The sequence below is a fragment of the Sparus aurata genome, chromosome 11, assembly GCF_900880675.1.
Source record: "Sparus aurata chromosome 11, fSpaAur1.1, whole genome shotgun sequence".
NCBI lineage: Eukaryota > Metazoa > Chordata > Actinopteri > Spariformes > Sparidae > Sparus > Sparus aurata.
Genome location: NC_044197.1, coordinates 9,379,703 through 9,393,498, shown reverse-complemented (window position 1 = coordinate 9,393,498; position 13,796 = coordinate 9,379,703). Strand labels below are relative to the sequence as shown.

Below are 13,796 nucleotides of genomic sequence, written 5' to 3'. Positions count from 1 at the left end.
CATCGTGACTAATCATTTTCTGATGTAAAGGTATTGATTCAGAAAACAGCGACAGGATGGAAAGTGATGTGGGGGGGGGAAGCTGAAAAATGACTGAGAACTGCGAATGTGGTCTCTGTGAAAGAAAAAACAGAACTAATAAGAAAGAAAAAAATCCCACCATGAAGTTGCCAGCGGTTTTGATGTTAGTGTCAGTTGGTTTTCAGTAATCTTTCAACAACAATACAGGAAGACACACATCATAGGAAGGAAGAAATGCATCACCAGCCGATCAGATGATAATCATTCAGCACAACTCGCATCTTTCCAGATATTTTGTAAATAAGGTTTTCGTCAGATAAAGGATAATACAAATTTAATGGCATATATTTTAACCTAAACGACTGAGCATGGACATACAGCGACCAGAGCAAAACATCAACAGGCAGGTTAGGAGGGCCATCTCTGTCCTGGACTGTCTGCTGGACTCCATAGAGGTGGTGGTGGGAGGACGATGTTAGCCGAGCTGACGTCAAACATGGACAACACCTCTCGCCCCCTCTGCACCGGAGTGTGGACGCCTTGAGTAACTCTTTCAGCAGCAGACTCTTACACCCACCTGTGTAAGAAGGAGCGCTACCGCAGATCGTTCATCCCCACAGACATCAGATTGTTTAAATCAAGCACTACCTGAACTATCACTCTCCACTCGCTTTGTTGTTAAAATCGTATTTTTTTCTATTTATTTTCTATTTAACTTTAAACATATTTGTCTGACTTTATTCCTGTATTTGTTGCATCTTGAGCTGTTGTAATGAGTGAATCTCCCCAATGTGGGATAAATAAATCCTATCTAATCTAATCTAATCTAATCTAATATAAGAAAAGACAGAACTACCTTCACAACCTTCAAGTACATGAAAATATATACTGACAACAACATGAGCTAATTAGCAGTAAATATGAGGTACATCAGAGGTTTTGTTGGAGTGAAATTGTTGACCCTTTGTAATGTCTGATGTTATATATGTTTGCCATTGGGTTTGTTGTTTGGTAAATGTTGTGTTTTGTTATTCAGGTGGGAACAGTATTAAGTCTACGGGACCAAGACAGTACAGACAAAAATTCTTACAATAAAGTAAATTAAATCAAATCGTGTTGTATAAAAGGTTATTCGCATTTATTAACTGGGGATTGTGATTGTCTGTTCATAGCTTCATGACTTTTCATCCAACAGTAATCGAAAGATTTCTGTCTGGATCAAAGTGGTGGACCAACTGACCGAGCTTGGATCTCAAACTTTGTCACATCAAGGACCCCTAATCTGACACAACTAAAGTAAAAAAAAAAAAGAAAAAATAAATTTATCAGATGGGGATCCACAGTCATCGGGCAGCCTGGACAGGGCAAACGAGCTGAACAGATTCTTCAATAGGTTCAGCTCTCAGTCTTCTGTCGTCTCCCTGACACCTCCAGACCCCCACACACCCTCACAGCCCGAAATGCTTCCTCCCCTCCCCCCTCACTCCCCTGCTGTGAGCTCTCCTGTGCAGCACCTCTCCTCCTCCTCCTCCTCTTCCTCTTCCTCCTCCACCTCCTCCTCCTCCTCCTCCTCCTCCTCTTCCACCTTCACCTCCTCGTCCTCCACTGAAGACATCAGCAGCCTCCCCCGCATGACTGTGACAGCAGGCCAGGTTAGGAGACAGTTGGAGAGACTCCACCAGCAGAAGGCTGCAGGCCCTGACGGTATCAGCCCCAGGATCCTGAAGACATGTGCCAGCTAGCTGTCTCCTGTCCTACAACACCTCTACAACCTGAGCCTGGGTCAGGATAGAATACCGGTGCTTTGGAAGACGTCCTGCCTGGTTCCTGTTCCAAAGAAGTCGACACCATCAGACCTCAATGACTATCGACCAGTGGCCCTCACATCTTACGTCATGAAGGTGCTGGAGAGACTGGTCTTGGCCAACCTGAGGCCGCAGGTGAGAGCCCTGCTAGACCCTCTGCAATTTGCCTACCAGCCCCACTTGGGAGTTGATGACGCTGTCATCTACCTGCTGCAACGAGCCCATTCGCACCTGGATGGTGGAGGAGGCACTGTGAGAATCACATTCTTTGATTTCTCTAGTGCTTTTAACACCATTCAGCCACTGCTACTGGGGGAGAAGCTGCAGGTGATGGGTGTAGACGACACAATGATCTCCTGGATTACTGACTACCTGACAGGCAGGCCACAGTTTGTCCAGATGGGCAGAGTTCTGTCTGATGCGGTGGTTAGTGATACAGGAGCTCCACAGGGGACTGTACTGTCTCCTTTCCTGTTCACCTTATACACCACTGACTTTCAGTACAACACCGGGTCGTGTCACCTGCAGAAGTTTTCTGACGACTCGGCTGTTGTTGGGTGTGTAAGTGAGGGACAGGAGGAGGAGTACAGGGCACTGGTAGACAACTTTGTGGAGTGGACTGGACGGAATCACCTGCAGCTGAACATCAGCAAGACCAGAGAGATGGTGATAGATTTCAGGAAGAAAAGGAAGACGGCTTTCCAACCACTGCGCATTCTGGGAAAGGATGTGGAGGATTATAAGTACCTTGGTGTTACCATCAACCACAGACTGGACTGGAGATCCAACACTGAAACTGTTTACAAGAAGGGGATGAGCAGACTTTACTTCCTGAGGAAGCTGAGATCCTTCAACGTGTGCAGCAAGATGTTGGAGATCTTTTATCAGTCTGTGGTGGCCAGTGTACTTTTCTTTGCTGTGGTTTGTTGGGGAAGCAGCATCGGAGCCAGCGACACCAACAGACTCAACAAACTGATCAGGAAGGCTGGCTCTGTGATTGGCTGCAAACATGACACTCTGGAGGCCGTGGTGGAGAGGACACTGAAAAAACTGTTATCCATCATGGATAATCCTCTCCACCCTCTCCAACTCACACTGGTCAGACAGCGGAGCACCTTCTCCGGAAGGCTGCTTCAGCTTCGCTGTCGTAGCAATAGATACAGGAAATCTTTCCTGCCACAAGCCATCACTTTATACAACAACTCTCTCACCTCTGCCTGACAGAGAACTCTGGTCTCTCTACTGTTTGTATATATTATTATTGTTTATAATATATTTTGGATATTTTGTTTTGTTGTATATATTGTTGTTGTTTATTGTTTATAGCACACTGTGCATTGCATATATACACTATGTATATATTGCCTTCTATTTATGTTATGTACAAAGTGTTTTATTTGCGGACCCACTACTGCTGTAACAAAACAATTTCCCTGTCTGGGGTCATTAAAGTAATTCTATCTATCTATCTATCTATCTATCTATCTATCTATCTATCTATCTATCTATCTATCTATCTATCTATCTATCTATCTATCCATCTATCCATCCATCCATCCATCCATCCATCCAACCAACCAACCAACCAACCAACCAACAGGATTTTTTTCTCCCAGAGGGGAATTGGTTGACCAGAATAGTCAAACATTCTGTCATTGTGGTACACATGGAGGGACTTGAAAATAAATCTCCCTCTTTGCTCGGGCCTCCTGGAACCACTCTGAGAACCACTGCAACAGACAAAGCTTGAAATTAATATACTAAATCTAATCTTTTTAAAATAGAAAACCTGTTGTCGTGTATGTAGTTTCTTTCTTTTCCTATAAGGTTCATGGCTAATTTGCATTAAAAGGACACATTTTTGGCTCTACCATGTCCCTGATTTAGTTCGTGAATGCCTATTTAACTAATGGGATTTTATTTGCTTTGGTGTTGAAGGCCATTTCAGTGATAGTGTTTCCCACACATAGACTTTACTTTGACATGCCACCCAGGTATATTTTGAGACCCATTACAGCATTTTTGACTTTTACACTCTCCCCTTGCTCTACACCTGCCGTCTATTGGCATTTGCATGTGCTCTGCAGAGACCAGACATGACGACAAAATGCACTGATAATGATATTTAATGTAGCCCTTCTTATGCTGTTGTTTTGTAATTCTGGTTTCCATAGTTTGGATAAGTTGCGTCATTAACACTAAGCCTCCTCCACATGCAGCTCAACTGCTCTTGTTAAAACAAAATGATGGGTGAAAAAATCCAAAACACACAGTTTGCTGACCTCTGAGATTTTTGAGGCTCACTATCATGTCATCAAATATCAATGTTTTTGGCTCCTCAGTTTCTTTCACAGGATATGATAGAATGAGATGTGACGCGATAACCTCTTTCCTTTTATTTGATAAGAAGCATCTTCTTCTGTAGTAATGTGACAATGTCCTTATGCTCTGATGTGTCTCCACTCTCTGCCACCTGCAGCGGTGTCTTCCCCACATTATTGGTCGCCTGCAGATTCGCCTTCTTCCTCCGTCCCATGTGCCCACCTTGGCCCCAGTTTAGGAGAGTCTTCACTACCTCCTGGTGTCCACCTCTGGCAGCAGAATGCAGCGGAGTGTCTTTGCTGTTATCTGTACTGTTGATCTTTGCCCCGGCCTCCAGGAGCAGCACCGCCACCCCGTCATGGCCCTTCTCTGCTGCGGCGTGAAGTGGTGTCTTCCTCCATGCGTTCCTCTCGTCTACCCCCTTGTTGTTGAGTGACTGTAAAAGAGCTGAAACGATGCTGGCATGCCCACCCGCTGCTGCGTAATGGAGAGGCGTGGAGCCATCCATGTCTTTAGCCCCTGCCTTCGCCTTGTGGGACAACAGCGAAGTCAAAGCGCCAACTTTCCCCTCCATAGCGGCCTGGTGGAGGGCGGTTTTCTTCTCGTTATCAGTGGTGTGTGGGTTGGATTTGGCTGTCAGCAGCAGGTCTACAACACCACCTTCTCCTGGGGAAGAGGCTGCCCAGTGCAAGGCTGTCCTCCCCAGCCTGTCTTTGACTCCTGGATCTGCCTTGCCTTGAAGAAGCCGGATCACTGGGTCTGCATGGCCCTGCTGACTGGCTACATGCAGAGGAGTCAAACCATCCTGTGCTGCTGCATTTACCTGAAGAAATCACACACAAGTCTCAAACTGCACAAACATAAACATCTACAAAATGAATTCTATTGAGCAAATGGTTTGATGATTACCTGTGCTCCGGCTTTCAGCAGAAGATCAACTAGTTCTGGCCTATTGCACTGAGCTGCCAGGTGCAGAGGGGTTTGGGCTTTAGGACCAGTAGTGTCGGGGTCCAATCCCTTTCCCAGCAATGTCTGCACTATAGGCACACTGCCTCTGTGGACAGCCAGGTGCAACGCTGAGGAACTGTCAGATAAAGTAGCATCCAGCTTGGCCTGTTTGGCCACCAGCACCCTGAAAAAAAGGGGTCACTTTTTTAAAGGTTCAGTATGTAAGAATTGACCGCCTGTTAAATTCAAGTTAGTTTATAACGTTTATAACTAAGATTCCTGCATATTGGACCTTTAAGACACAACTTACTTAATAATTTATCATTGGGTGTGATGAATGTAAACACGTCATGGTTTGTGGCTTGCTGTCTGCAGAAATCATGAAATAATGCAATAATAATCATTTAAAGCCACTATGTAAAATGTAATAATATCTCACACCGGCGCCCTATACAAAACTCCCTCCTCCCTACAGATCTGAGCCAGCTACACTGAAAACGATGTTAATATGAGCCAGTTTTATGTTTTGTCTGAAAGTCTTTTGAGTGGGAAGGAAAGAGGAATAAAATGAGAGAGTAAGATCGGATTAATTTCCATGTGGAATTGCTCTTTATCAGACAAAAAAGTCACACATAAAATGACCCCACTGCTGTCAGATTCCCTGAATGTATCTCTGTAAATGAGCCATGTGTCATGTCACCTGAAGACTTCACTGTGCCCCAGCTCGGCCGACAGCAGGAGAGGAGTGTAGCCTTGTTTGTCAAACACGTTCACATTTGCCCCGCGGTCTATAAGAACAGTTACCAGTCCGTCATGGTTCTGTCTGACAGCTGAGAGGAGAGCAGAACCCAGCTCTTCTTCACTCAGAGCGCCTCTGGCACTATCTGTGGTTTAAACAAAAGTTTGCAGCTTAATGCATTATCTATGTCCAATTTACATTTAAAATAGAAGTCTAATGTATGGTGATGTAGCATGTTTCAAGATGTTAAAGGGACGGTTCACCTCAAAATCAATGCATATTTTCCCTCTTAAATGCAACGCTATTTATCCATCTAAATGGTTTTGGTGTGAGAGGCCAAGTTTTGGACATGTCGCCTCTAGAGATGTCCCTCTTCTCTTGAATATAGCAGGACTACATGACACAATTTTGAGCAGTTTTATGTAGGAACTATTTTCTTTTTGCATCACCTTACAGAAAGAAGTGTTCATCTACTCATGGACGAGCCCTGCCAAGGAGGACGCCATTAATGTTTACATATCCCATGCTATCAGGAGCGTGAGCCTCTGGTCCATGAGTAGATGAACGCTTCTTCTGCACGACAATACAGTATGGGTAAAGAGAAAAAGCTGCTCACAATAAGGTATGTGGATTATGTTGAGTAACTGGTTCATGATTTCTTGAAAGTTTTTCAAATGTGTGTGTTTTTTTTTAATGCTTTGAGCACCACCATCTGGTTGCCGTCTTGTTCTGTTACATTAGAGAGATGGCAGACATCTTTGCGACTGATATTTCCAAATCTCCACAACTCACAGGAGGATAAATGTATGTTTCTGTGATTTTTGGGGTGAATTGTCTCTTTAAATATACCACAGTCTTAGGTGAAAAGACTCACCAAGCAGCAGTTGGAGAATTGATTCTTCATTGAGCATAATGGCTTCATTTATAACATCATGGTCAACTTTGGCCCCTGCCTTAAGAAGAACAGCCACTGTTTTCTCATTGTTCCTGGAAAATGCAGAAAACAGAGGTGTTTTCTCATGGTTGTTTCTGGCATCCACAGCAGCCCCGCTCTGCAGCAGCATCTCGGCCAGCCTCCAGTTATCTTCCATGGCTGCTGAGTGAAGAAACATGTCCCGCCTGTGGCTCTCAGAGAGCTTCTTCTCCTCCTCCACCAGGACTTTCACAGAGCTCAGGTGCTTGTTCTCTGCTGCCAGGTGAACTGGTGTTTTGCTTTGCAGATCCAGAGTGTAGATGGGGGCCCCAGCCTGTATGAGTGCACTGACTATGTTAGTGTGACCTCTGCTGGCTGCTCTGTGAAGAGCTGTGTGACCCTTACTATCCTGCAGGTCCAGTGTGGCTCCCTTACGGATCAAGAGCTCAATGATGGACAGGTGACCGTGCTCAGCAGCTTCATGTAATAAAGTCTCATTAGAGGAAGTGACTGCGTTGACATCAGTGTCTTCTAACAGCTCCTCCAGCAGGGCTGCCTCGCCATCTGTAGCAATCATGTGGATGAGATGATCTGCTTTACTTTGTGCTGTTTGTTGCTCCTCTGGTTTTAAAAGTGGCACAACACTTCTGTCCTCCTCTACATGGCGAGGTTTCTTAGTTTGTTTGGTGGCATATGAAGTACGAGTCTCCTTGGCAACAATTCCACGAGTGGTTTTAACCATCCCATCCCGCTCCCTCTCCAGCAAATATCCAATCAGCTGTCTTCTTGTGTCCCGAACACGTTCATTCACACCCCCCACATAGGTCTTGATTCGCTGATAGAGGTCGGGCTCTGCCATCATCAGACATGGATGGAAGAATTTCCGACAGGCCCTCTCTCCTCTGGCCTCCAGGATGTCCAGGACCCTGCAGTTTTGATCCCTGCGAGACCTGATGGTCAAAACGATGGATCTCTTGTCGGCTGTCATGACCCCCTCTGCGACGAGATGATCCAGTAGATCCTCGGTATGTGAGATCCCATGAACCAGATCACTCCTCTTTGCCCGGATTACATCCACAGCATAGGGGTTGGTATAGTTTGATGCTGCTTGATCATGGAAGCCCTTGGGCAAATTGAACATTTTAGACACGCCGGAAAAGTAAATGGTTTCTGGAGCATTCACACGCTGTAAGTAACTCTTGTAACTTGTGGTTCTGGCTGTGTGTATGTGTGTGTTCAATACCTTATTGCCTAGTGAAACACCTCCCCTAGCAACAAAATAGACAGCGACCTTTCACCAGACAGATCTGTCCAGCTCAACCTGCCCTTTGTGAGATTCTGTGACCAACTAGCATGATATGTTTCCATTCCAAGCATTCAGTGGTGGAGAGAGTGCTGAAAATCTGTAGTCAAGTACAAGTACAGTGATATCACTGAAATATTAGTCGATTATAATCAGTTTCAGTTAGCTCGTTTGTGTTCAGATACCTTTACTGGCTACAAAATGTAGACGAAAGGTTTATATATGAAATGTAATTGTACTTAGTACTCAATTATGCATACTTAAGTACAAGTCACATTACAGACTTATACCCAGAATACCCAACAAAAAGACTTAATCACAGTAATTTGAGGAGCCGTAATAGTTCAAACCCTGGAGGCAGCGGGATAGTTATGACAGAGGTCAAGCATTGTTAATAAGTTATATGTTTGTGATTGAAATAAAAATATGTTTCTACTGATCAGTGTCACATTCACATTTAACATAATTTTCATTTAGTAAAGAGTGGCAATGATAGGTTTTGAATTTGAGCTGTTTCAAGATAACCTTGTGTGTGTGAGACTGTGTGTGTGTGTTAAGAAATGGGTATTGGTAACCCCATCCTGCTCAATCTCTGAATTGCACATATGTCAAAAGTCAGTGAGATATGTAATAATTAAAACCAAATGATTGACAGTCTTGAGCCATTTTGCACCAAAACACAAGCTGAACAGTGCATTTGAAGTTATTTATTGGTGTCAGATGTGAAATATTGAGAGCTGGAAGGATAATTCAGATTACTTTCTTACAAGTAAAATTAGCAATCTGCTACCACAATGTAAAAAAACTAGAAGTCCTACATTAAAGGTCATTTTTGTAATTCAGATTGATTGATAAATAAGGCTAAATAAGGCCCATTTAGTTACAACTACTGATACATTAACATCTAAAGTTTGGTCTAACAAGCCTACTTTATATACTGCTGGTAGTTTAATCTTTAACACTGCATTACAATTTACAAGTTGGTTAAATATTTTGTGAAATCTAAATATGCAAAGTTATGAGTCACTATAACCATTAAACAAATGAAGAGGAGTTAAAGTACCATATTACCCTCTAAACTGTAGTGAGGTAAAATTATATGGAATTAAATGGAAGTAAAATACTAAATTGTGGCCAATTTTAACAAAGTATACACTTTAACTCAGATACCGGGTTTTAATTGTTTGTTTTGTTTTTATTTGTCATATCTGTTTATCCTAAATTATACATCCACTAGGGTGCGTTTTGTTGTCATGGTAATCTTTTCATTGACTTGCCCTTGGTAACTTCTCAGGACCGTATTATGCAGAGATTATAGAGTCGATTCGCTTCCCGTAATACACGCCTCCTGCGGCGTGACGTAGGTCTTCCGAGCGTTCCCTGTCCTTATATGGTCGGGAAGGACTCCGCTTTCCGGAATGATGTCATGTTGCCCCAAGTTTGAGAAATCAGGACTGCTTAAAGTATATATCTATATATATATATATATCTGTATCTATATATATATATATATATATATATATATATATATATATATATATATATGTATATATATATATATATATATATATATATATATATATATATATATATATATATGTATATATATATATATATATATATATATATATATATATATATATATATATATATATATATATATATATGTATATATATATATAATCAAACACAAACAAATTGATATATCAAACACAAATAATGGTCTTGTTGAGCCTAACAAATAATCATTAAGAATAAACATCCCGGACAATCCACTTTATATGTATTTATTCTTTTAATTTCCTTGTTTATCAGCCTAAGATATATGATATTGGAATGAATGTCACTATATTTGTTCGAGAAATTATTAAGATTTTAAATGAGCTTTATTATATGTAACAAACCATTTTATAAAAATCTATTAGACATTATATTTAAAGAGAAGAAAAAGAAAAGGCGGACCAAAAGAGGAAAAGAAAGAAAACAGTCTGATAACTTCGACAGAATAGTACAATAAAGCACGTTTGTTTCACATGAAGGCTATATTATTTATCATGAATAAACATACACGTATTAAATCCCCCAGCTTGATAATAAGCTGTTCTGTGTCTTTGAATCATAAGTGAATCATGACAGGTCTGTTTTCATTAAAGCACAACACAACAGCCAGTGATCCAATGCCAGTCCAGTGGAGGAATGAGTATGGGGCAGCCACAGTTCAGTTCATCTCTCAGGTGAGTAAGTCTGTGTCGCCCTCTAGTGTTCCATGAGAAGAAGCACACACTGGCATGATACTGTTAAACCTGTGCTCCATATCTGATGTGCCCTGCCACAGTCACCTGCGGTTTATCTGTGTCTTACTGTGAATATCAAGTCAAAGTTTTCTTCCAATCAGCTGCATAAAGTCCCCATCTGTCTTTATCTTCATATTGTTCAGGTGCATTTTTTATATGCTAATTGAGGAGATGGGATAAAATACTACAGGCTCTCAACTGGTCATACCTGCGAACACTGGGATGAGTTTATTGGCATTACACTTAACTTATATTTAGTTATCTGGCTTCTGTCAATAAGGCTCCTATTTTGTGTTGCGATGTTAGTGTAAATGCTATCCCTTTGCTTACATTTTGAAAAAGTTACTTCCCACAGCATACTCATTGAAAGTACACCTCATTGTGATTATGTGATAATATAACGCGGTGTATCCAGTGTATTCTCTCCCACAGTCGTGCTTTTACGTTTTATTGAATCAAAAATCAGTCATGTGTTATCTGTGCTGTCGCCTGTGTATCTATTCATTTACAACGTAAGACCAAATACTTTATTTCAACATGCTGGTTCTTTCCATATTTACACCAGCACAGGAAGTCATGTTGAATAACTTAATGGTGCAACAGCATGAAGGGTGCCCTGTAATTTTCCTCTCATTATGTGTCAAATGAGTGATGCCTTCGATGTCCTCGGTTGAAGTTTATTGCCTGATGCTGTTTAACTCTGTAACAGTGTTGCAGGTTAACGTTTGACAGAGTTCCACCTGCAGTAGTGATAAAAAATAAAAAAAAAACCCTGGGAACAATGAGAGGTTTTGTGTAATACTCTTTAGGTGTGTGTGTGTGTGTGTGTGTGTAGAGTGAAGATCTCAGGCAGCCTCCATCAGTCGTAAGTGAGCCCGGCCTGTCAGCTGCAACACAATCACTTACCCTGGATCAATACCAGCACTAATGGAATTTACCTTGAGGTACTGGGAACTGGCTGCTCCTGCAACATGTTGCAACATGTTTGATTGTTTGAGCTCTTGACATGGCACACCCACTTTTTTCTTTTTTTTTCTTTTTCTTATGCACACACTGAGAAGAACACAGAGACACTGTTGCTTCATTTCATCTGGTTTATTTTCTTAAATATCAATTAGTTTCTGAAGTGCTCAGAAAACAAAACATAAAAAAATTATACAGTTTTCTTATTACAAATGGTAAACATAAGTACTCCAAGTTGATCTTATATACATATAACAATGAGTGAAACCCCATTAAACAGCTTTTTAGAAAAAAACAAGTAAATCTTGAAGCTTTTCTAACTTAATTTCTTACAATTAAGAAAAAGTACATTGTACTGTAACTCAGAAGTCAGGCAGCTTTTGTTACAACTTTTCAGCCGTTTAGAGTTTGGCCAAACACGCCCAGGTTTGAGGCCATTATGGCTACAGCAAGAAAAGTCTCTATTGCAGGTTTCTTACATCCTCTAATACTGAATTTCTCCTTTAGATGGTGGTAATAAGGTCCATGCAGAGCTGGGTGGAAATCAAGAAAACTTCAGTCCTGTCCACTTCTGTTAAAAAAACAACAAAAAAACAGCACGAAACAGGGACAAGAGAGGTGTCCTGCTTGTCGCCATGCCCCCTCTGGTTCACGGCTGCTGTCCCTGTCCCGAGCCCCCTCTCTGGGACGCGCCAGGGGGGGAGCGCGTGGCACTCAGGAACTTTAGCGCGCGCGGCCCCCGGTCCTGCCAGTGTCGCGCCACATCATCCCAAATCCGCCTCCAGGAGACTCGGCTACCCACTATCACAGGAAGCGTCCGTTTCGTTCAACCACAGTCTTTTTTTTCTCTCTCCGCCGCCGCTGACACCGCCTCAGAAGGTCTGGAGCTGCTGCGTTAACATGAGCTGGCAGCCGCTGTTGACGTGGTTCATCACCTTCTGCTTCAGCTGGGCCACCTGCTCGCGCAGCATGTTGGCGGTGGACGCGAGCTCCGAGTTCTGGGACTTGAGGTTCTTCACTTTATCCTCCAGCCGAGAGATGCGCTCCAGCTTCCTCTTCCGGCATTTGGAGGCAGCGATGCGGTTCCTCATCCTCTTTCTCTCTGCCTTGATGCGCTCCTGGTTCTCCATGTCGATTGGGGAGAGAGGAGGGGTCTCCCCCGGCATCTCAGGCACGGTTTGGGGCTCCTCTTTGAGCGCCGTGAGCCGGGGGATCTGGGCGGAGGATGACTGCCCGTAGATGGGGAGCTGAGGCGGGGCTGCAGGGAAGGACATAGTCGGGGCTGAGGTGGTGTAATTTGGGGCAGAGACGGTGCTGATGGCCGGGTTGAAAGTGTTCAGGTCCTCATAGACCGGCGAGTCGGAGCGCATGGTGGCGTTGTTGTTGTAAACGGTGGCGCCGGCAACAGATGACACCGGCGGCAGGGCAGTGTTGACACTGGTCTGAGGGGCTGAGGTGACACTCACGTTGGGTGTCCCCGGCATGTGCTGGTGGTGGAGCTCGGCCAGGGCTCGGACGAACCCCTCTGCGAAGCCCTCCTGCTCGTCAGTGACATTCTTGGGGCACAGGAACTGTGTCGGGGTCGGCGTGGTGGTGATGAGCCCGTTGCTGGACTGGATGATGAGCCTCTCCAGCTCCGGGGAGGCCAGCTTGAGCAAGCCCACGTCGGGAGAGGTGAGGATCTCCCCGGCTTTGGCCCGGAGGTGAGGCTTCAGGGTGCCCGTCGGGTCGGAGAGGTTCAGTGTCATGTTGTGTTTCAGGGCTTTGGGGTTGCTGTACCCGTAGCCGGCGTTGTCGTGCTGGGAGAAAGCGTTGAGTGAGTCGTCATAGAAAGTAGTTTCCATCTTGGTATACATAGAAGAGAAACCGAAAACAATGTTCTATAAAGTCTTCTACAAAACACCTGAGTCCCCCCTTCTCGTCTTCCTGGTTTATCAGTTGTCCAAACGTCCTCTCTGTACGTGCGTAAAAACTTCCAAACTTTGAGTGCGCACTTTGCTGAACGGAATCAGGACTTACTTCTTTTCGGCCAGCGACGGTCGATAGTTCAGAGCTGTAACAGTTCACAAGGCTTAAGTCAAAGTATCCACACTTTGTATTGAGTCCGTGAATGAGAAAGCGCCGAGCGGCTCTAAAGTTGTGTCGGCAGTCTGCGGTGCTCGCTCCGCTTGGCCGTGTTGTATATACTCTGAGCGGTACAGCGTGGAGGCAAACCTTATCTGCTGCCGCTGCCTCTCTAAAAATAGCCATGATGTCATGACGGGGCTCTCCCATTGGCCGGAGGGCGTGTCGCGGGGCGGGGCTCTACCCTCCGATAAGGCGCGTTGCCTTGACGACCACCCAGAAGATTCTTAATCTCGCGGTGGATTGTGGGATGAGGTAATGCTGTAAGGAGAGCGTAAGCGCGGTGCATTGTGGGATGACGTATTGTTTTTGAATGTCTGGTTACCCGCTTTACCGTCAGTGGCGGGACAGAAGCTCCGCTCTC

The 13,796-nt window shown here is 43.9% G+C and overlaps 2 protein-coding genes across 2 annotated transcripts; both read right to left on the bottom strand.

Moving 5' to 3' along the window:
* Positions 1–4,221: 4,221 nt before the first annotated feature.
* Positions 4,222–7,889, bottom strand: caiap (CARD- and ANK-containing Inflammasome Adaptor Protein). The gene is made up of 5 exons (XM_030433603.1): positions 7,410–7,889; positions 6,710–7,364; positions 5,797–5,980; positions 5,058–5,280; positions 4,222–4,971 (listed from the first exon to the last, which is right to left on the bottom strand). The coding sequence occupies exons 1-5, from the start codon at positions 7,887–7,889 to the stop codon at positions 4,222–4,224; spliced, it is 2,292 nt and encodes a 763-aa protein (XP_030289463.1).
* A 3,536-nt stretch (positions 7,890–11,425) lies between these two features.
* jun (Jun proto-oncogene, AP-1 transcription factor subunit) lies at positions 11,426–13,573 on the bottom strand. Its single transcript, XM_030434410.1, has 2 exons — positions 13,328–13,573; positions 11,426–13,107 (listed from the first exon to the last, which is right to left on the bottom strand). Exons 1-2 carry the CDS (start codon positions 13,556–13,558, stop codon positions 12,181–12,183), a joined length of 1,158 nt encoding a protein of 385 aa, XP_030290270.1. The 5' UTR covers positions 13,559–13,573; the 3' UTR covers positions 11,426–12,180.
* Positions 13,574–13,796: the final 223 nt, after the last annotated feature.